General features: G+C 38.3%; 3 protein-coding genes and 1 pseudogene across 4 annotated transcripts in view; 2 read left to right on the forward strand and 2 right to left on the reverse strand.

Annotated features, from left to right (window-relative positions):
• The window catches only part of LOC104761255 (protein DETOXIFICATION 16), a gene marked incomplete in the record, with an annotated part of 3559 nt that extends 3183 nt beyond the window's left edge, over positions 1-376 (reverse strand). Inside the window, 1 exon segment of the mRNA XM_019240548.1 lies at positions 1-376. Coding sequence (XP_019096093.1) covers positions 1-242 — 242 coding nt within the window.
• Positions 720-3088, reverse strand: LOC104763401 (putative F-box/FBD/LRR-repeat protein At5g52460). Its single transcript, XM_010486777.2, has 3 exons — positions 2864-3088; positions 1258-1695; positions 720-932 (listed from the first exon to the last, which is right to left on the reverse strand). The coding sequence occupies exons 1-3, from the start codon at positions 3086-3088 to the stop codon at positions 720-722; spliced, it is 876 nt and encodes a 291-aa protein (XP_010485079.2).
• LOC104761256 (probable mediator of RNA polymerase II transcription subunit 36b) lies at positions 3404-5876 on the forward strand. 2 transcript variants are annotated; one of them, XM_010484306.2, is made up of 7 exons: positions 3404-3521; positions 3755-4074; positions 4188-4283; positions 4371-4448; positions 4555-4731; positions 5330-5398; positions 5495-5876. In XM_010484306.2, the coding sequence occupies exons 1-7, from the start codon at positions 3503-3505 to the stop codon at positions 5672-5674; spliced, it is 939 nt and encodes a 312-aa protein (XP_010482608.1). In that variant the 5' UTR covers positions 3404-3502; the 3' UTR covers positions 5675-5876. The 2 variants fall into 2 exon arrangements, with proteins under 2 accessions (XP_010482608.1, XP_010482609.1); XM_010484307.2 differs by having other exon boundaries at positions 5335-5398.
• LOC104763403 overlaps positions 6127-7008 on the forward strand; it is a 3234-nt pseudogene continuing 2352 nt past the window's right edge.

Genomic DNA, 7008 nt, shown 5'->3' on the forward strand with positions numbered 1-7008 from the left:
AGGAAGCTGAAACCGGTGACGGAGGCGAAAGAGGTGGCGATGGAGGCGGCGGAGAGAGGAAGAGAGCCAAGATGGCCGACGAACATGACGGAGATAACTTGGAGACAAAACTGAAGAAGACTCACGGCGATGAGTGGACCCGAAAGCCATAGTTGTTTCTTCACTTCTTCCTTTACACTACTCTTCTCTCCGATTAAAGGCCATGACAATTCATCTTCTCCTCTTTCTCTATCTTCCCTCATATTTTTTTTTTGTTGAGAAAGAGCAAAGATATGGACAAATAACGATTTTCCTGTCTTTAAGGGCTTTGTGTTAGGTCCTGTCTCTTTCCTTTCTCTCTCTCTGTCCTTATTGATGTATGATGTGTGGTGTGTGGCGATCGAGTAGTATTTTTTTTCATTTGTCAACTTTATAAATAGAATTATACAGGAGTGACTTATGTAGGTATCTACGTGGCTGATAACGAAAATCAAATGGAGTTTTTATTCCTTTAAAATATGGAATGGTAGTCGCATAGACGCATACCAGAGCACGTACAAGAACAGTTGTGACTTGCAAATAATTAATAAATAAAAAATCATAATAGAATAGCTTGACTAACTGTGTGTATTAATCCTCTTGATATAGATTTTGTAGCGAATGGGAGGAGAATATATTCTTCATTCAAACAGAAGCTCAGACGTTGAAGCTCTAGGCATAGATTTTAAATCCTCCTTCGTCTATTCAAGATTGGAGGTTGATACCAAGGCGACTGCCACTTTCTTTAAACACTTTGAGTTAGCAAGTATGTATCTCATGAGCTGTTTCTCTTCTTTGCTTGCTCTATATCCCTCCCACGCAAACTCCTCTAAATGAGACGACAAGCATCTGGGGGCTAAACTTGGTTGGTTCCATGAGAATGCTAGATTCCCGGGTTGATATCCATTATTATCCTGGATGCAAGTAAGTACATAAAATTTTAAAGAGTATGAATCAAAGAATCAATCTACAACAACAACAAGTATAGTGTGTTGTTACCTACCAAGATATATAGACATCGTAGTTGAGGAGAGTTGTTGAGGATTATTGAAAGTTGATCCAACCAAAGATGGCCAAATGTATATAGATTGAAGTGCTGAAGTCGAGAGAAGGTAATGCCACTAGACTTAAGAGGCTGCAATGACTTTAAACAACAGACAATATTAAGCAACATGATTTATAAACTAACAAGGACGAATAGAGGGAGAAACAGTGATAAAAGCTATATGGAATCCATACCATTGGATGTTCCAAAGATAAAATAAGAGACGTGACAATTGAGATAGCTCTAAGAAACTTGTCATCATATTTACAGAAAACGGAGATACGTGGCACATCAAAGCGAAGCTTATTCACAATGGGGAAAGGGTATCTCCAGAAATCATTGATGCCGAGGTACACTCTCGATCCAGCAAGAACTAAGCAACTTGATAGAAGCCTCTCGAGAGAATATTCGTCTTTGAATATCACAAAGAATAGGCGCAATATTTTTAGTGACGGGAGGCAAACCGAAGTAGGCACATCCACAAGAATCTTGTCCGAAAGAGTCATTTCCACTAGCGTTTTGCATGTGTAAAAGCTCTTACGCAAGCTAGTAGGCTTCGCGGTCCAGAGTAGCTCCAACTCTACCTTGCGCACAGAGCGATCAACTGCATTTTGCAACCAATTTCCCAACATCTACATCAGTAGGACGTTTTCTACCGAGTTGGATACACAAAGTTTCTAATGAAGGTGCCTTGTGAAGTTCCGATTAAAATAATGAGATGTGTGCTAGATCTACAGACTTGTATGACAGATCTGTATGTGTGATGCTTAACAAAGAGATGAAAGGATAGTGAAGTGACGACACAAGAGATTTGTTAACGGGGTACGGATAACCTACATCCCCGGGACCAAGTCCAGAATCATTCACTAGAATTAGAACGCAAAAGTCACATTTGCCAATGGTATCTAGCACACACTTGTGCCTACCACTCTAATCTACATGAACTAAGGAACCACCACTCTTTTCCTTTTCCGACGAGTGTGAACATCTACAAAAACCACCAGCATATTCTCTATCTTACTGGTGGGACAACACCACACACAACATGTGTGCTTCTCTCAATTTTAGGTCTAGGGTGCGTAAGCTTCTTCTAACACCACCTCTTCCTTTTATACCTCTTAGAGTTCTCCACAAACCTTAGGTTCCACAAGCTTCTTCCTCTTGAATTTTGGGTAAAAGCTTGTTCTCTTTTTGTCAACTTGACCCATGCTTTTGTTTCTGACACACCTAACACAAGTATGCTTTTCTGACATAGCCGTTCCACTGTTTGCTGCAACTTGAAGCTTTTCCGCTCTGTTGCACTACACAACCTCTTCACGAGGTTTACCCTGTTTCCAGCTCTGTTGCACTACACATCCACCAAACATGTCTGCTCTGGTTCCACCTCTGTTGTACTTCAGGTTTACTCAACTGCTATATATCTTTGCTCTGTTATAGTTGCTCATTTCTTTCTGCTCTGATGTGCTTTCAGGTTCCTCAGCTGATTAAGAATATCTTGGCTGAGTTCTCACTTCTTGGATCTTCACAATAAGACTCCAAGGTTCAGCATGTCACTTAATTCCATGTGACTTCACATTGAGCTGTCTTGGCTGTGGTAGATTCTCTGATTCTCTATCTGAGGAGTCATTGCGTCTGTGTCTGTAGTTGGTTACATATATTCCATTTTGTTCATTGCTTCTATGTCTGAACATGTGTTTATATCAGGTTTGCTCATTGTTTCTTGATCATCTCTCTTGAGTCTTATAACCAGTAACAACACCAATATATCTTTACCGATAACTTTTCAAGAAACTTCCAAACGCTTTCGCACTCATCACTAGTGTCTGTGTACTCGATTTTAGGCACCAACGTCCAGAGATAACGCCATCGTTTTGACAAAACCATTGTGGCCATTGCATCTTTCGTTGGGACAAGCAACAAAATCTGGATGAACAAATCGTTGGGTAACGAACTGATACTGTCTCTAGAAACAGTGACCTCTTCATTTCTTTGATTACAACGTTCGACCTCTAGTGATGATGACATAGCTCCAGGTCAAACCCTGAAAACTTTCGAGAACCCTAGATTAGTCACTTCTATGAGAACCCTAGATTCATATAACTAGATTATCTCAAAACAAGGTGAAATATCCAACAACACATTAACAAAAAAATGGCAAATGTAAATAACCAACTTTAGGCCAGAGAAACCGGCCCAATATATATCTGGATCCAATACATATCAAACCCAAGACAAAATGTTGAAGATCTAAATAATCAAAGGGCCAAATTATAAATATAAGAAAATTTATCCAAGCATTAGCATAAACCCTAAAAGCCCTAAAATCTTTTATATAAAAGCAACACACAGAGGCTTCATAAATCCGCCACCACCGCATACCTCTTTTTTCATTTTTGCCTTCTTTCTCGTCTCTCATTCTTCACTTTTAGTCTAGCAGATATGAGACCCCCACTTACAGGTAAGAACCCTAGTTAAAGTTTATATCTTTATTGTTCTGTCTTCCTCCATAGTATATAACCCTGTTCGAACTCAAAAATATGATTTTTGTCAAGTCTGAATTCGTTTTGTTACGGTTTATGTAGTTTAAATTGAGTTTTAGGGTTTGTAGTCTTGACCCTTTTGTGTCTTTACTGTTTCAATCTAGTTCAAAGATTAAAGTAGAGATTCTTAATTACGCTCTGTTATGATCAGGAGGACGTGGTGGTGGAGGATTCAGGGGGGGACGAGATGGAGGTGGTCGAGGTTTTGGAGGTGGCAGAGGCTTTGGAGGAGGAGGCCGTGGTGGTGACAGAGGAGGCCGTGGTGGGCCTCGCGGGAGAGGACGTGGTGGTGACCGTGGCCGTGGAAGAGGAGGGCCAGGACGTGGAGGAATGAAAGGAGGAAGCAAAGTGATTGTGGAGCCTCACAGACACGCAGGAGTGTTTATTGCCAAGGGTAAAGAAGATGCTCTTGTCACTAAGAACTTGGTTCCTGGTGAAGCTGTTTACAATGAAAAGAGAATCTCTGTTCCGGTACGGTTTGGCTTTGATAACTGATGATTTCAGTTCTTTCTAAATAGAAATTTGAATAGGATTGTTTTTGTTGTTGGTTTTGTTCTTATAGTATGTCTACTTGAATTTTGCAGAATGAAGATGGAACTAAGGTTGAATACAGAGTTTGGAATCCTTTTAGATCTAAGTTAGCTGCTGCAATTCTTGGTGGTGTTGATAACATTTGGATCGTAAGTCACATCTATACACATAACTTATTGACTCTCTTGTTTTGGGTGACTTGTTTTTGAATTTGTTCATTGCTAAAATCTTTGTAGAAACCTGGTGCTAAAGTACTTTACCTCGGTGCTGCTTCTGGAACCACTGTCTCTCATGTTTCTGATCTTGTTGGCCCTGTAAGTGTAACCTATTACCACTCCATGACTCTTGTCATCAAATAATTAGTTCTCAGGTTGTTTTCTTTCTCTTGTTTGTGGCTTATATGTGCTTTATGAATTGTAGGAGGGATGTGTTTACGCTGTTGAGTTTTCTCATAGAAGTGGTAGAGATTTGGTGAACATGGCAAAGAAGAGAACTAATATTATTCCAATCATTGAAGATGCTAGACACCCTTCTAAGTACAGAATGCTTGTTGGCATGGTTGATGTTATATTCTCTGATGTTGCTCAACCAGATCAGGTTTGGTTCTTTATTTCATTCGAAGTTGCCTTTTTATCTTTATATCCACAAAGTTTACTTTATACTGCATTGCATCTTTTTTGTTTTTAAAAAAAAAAATCAGTACATGAAATCGGCAGATGATGATTTTACCTGGATTCCCCTTCAGAACATTATGAATGTTGCAAACTCCAAGTTCTGATGCTACTTTGAATCTTTTTACCGTATTTTGTTTGTTTTCGGCCACCAAGTTGGCTGCTCCGAACTTGCAAATTCGTTTTTAAGTCCCAAAGTCTTTTTCACTCGTTTTCTTTTTTTCCCTTAAAAGGAAGATCTTCAGTTTTACACTATACAAATTCTAGGACTCCCTATACTTTATAATTCCATTTCTATACTACACATTTTATCATTAAATTTATTACATGAAGTTTTCAACATTGCTTTTTTTTTTTAAAGAGAATATGTGTTTTGATTGTTTCTAGAGAAACTCAATTGTAGTAGCTTTAATGATTGAGCTTGCAGGGATTTCTCCATTAATGTCGCTCTTTGGCTCTTTTTGGTTGTCTGTTTTATGATTCTTTTTTTAATTAAAACCCATCTATTTGCCTAACTCTTGAAGGCTAGAATCGTGGCCCTGAATGCCTCATTTTTCCTCAAAACTGGAGGACACTTTGTTATCTCAATCAAGGTTGGTACTCTTATCCTTACTCTAATTCTCATTACATTCCCTCCATTAATCACTTGTACGTCCGACACTAAATAAACATGTTTGCTCTCTATTCAGGCCAACTGTATCGACTCTACAGTCGCAGCAGAAGTAGTCTTCCAGAGCGAGGTGAAGAAGCTGCAGCAGGAGCAGTTTAGGCCAGCGGAACAGGTGACTCTGGAGCCTTTTGAGCGTGACCATGCCTGTGTTGTTGGTGGTTACCGCATGCCCAAGAAACAAAAAGCTGCAGCTACATAGAGCAGTTCTAGGTGTTTTGTGTGGTCCAAGTCAAAAGCTTGATAGAATTGTTGAACTAGTGTGTGATTCAAGCCCCTTCCAGTGTCTTTTGGTTTGGTTTCTTGTTGTATTAAGTTATTTGATGGATAATGCTTTTATGCGTCTTTTGGATATTTCGTCTTTTGATTAAGCTACTGATAATTATATAACATTTTTCATATAATCTTAGGAATTTTATAATAACCAGTAATGATTCCAAAGTCACGTTCCTAGCATTAAAGCCAGTTTATATAGGATTCTGAACAGAATAGTGCATTTCCGGACATGTCCAAATGGATGTTTGGTTCTTTCTTGGTTGAATGGTTTATATAATCCGATATGTTTTTGCATTGGACCAAATTTATCTTCGGGATATATCAGTCTAGACCGGAGAAAACAAGTTGGTCCAATTTAATTAGAAGCCAATTAAATCAATGAGGAACACAACACACCGTTTCATCAACACACCAACGAAAGAGATAAAACGTCAAAGGGAAAGGAGTCGAAAAGGCGAATTCAAAGGCGCCATTAAATCTCAGAGTGTTATTAGGGTTCTATAAGCTTAGCTAGATGACTGTGGAGGGTTTGATACTTTGATCTGCCGTTCTAATTAAACTCCATTCCGGTACGTTCTTCTTCCTCTTCTCGTTGCTTGATTTTGAAAGTGTATGATTTTAGTCAATCTTCAGAAATCCTTGAAAAACCCTAACTTAACCTAAGCTAGGGTTTTTTGTGAATTCTATCTATGTGGGAACTTTTTATAAAAGCATCCAGCTTTACTTTTGATATGCAAGAAGCCTAGTGTTTCGTATGACTCAGTAACTGATTCGAATCTGTAATGCAGATTAGTTGCGTGAAGAGATAAAATGGTGATGGGTAGACAAAAGAAGAGGGAAAACGGCTAATTCCCCCCTGAACGTTGCTTTAAAATTTGAATTTTCTATATGAACTATCGAAATCAAACCAAAACCATTAAATCAACGTCATTTTAAGAATAGACAGTTGAACCCCCAACCTCTAATACTTACGACTAACCAGAAAACCAGCTGAACTACCATAACTTTTTATTAAATATGAAATGGATAAAAAAATATATCTAAGACAACGCAGAAATTATAAAATAAAAGAAAACCCTTTTCTCTACTTTTGTTTTCTCTTCTCCGATAACATTGCGACTGTGACTGTTGATTTTTCATAGATTGGATCAAGAATTGGGATTTTTTGTTAGTTTAGATCAAAATTGATTAAAATCCTGTATAAAATCCGATCCTTAATAGCTGAACTTAATTTTATATAAAAAAAAATTGTAACTGAAA

This window comes from Camelina sativa, chromosome 18 (assembly GCF_000633955.1).
Source record: "Camelina sativa cultivar DH55 chromosome 18, Cs, whole genome shotgun sequence".
Lineage (NCBI taxonomy): Eukaryota > Viridiplantae > Streptophyta > Magnoliopsida > Brassicales > Brassicaceae > Camelina > Camelina sativa.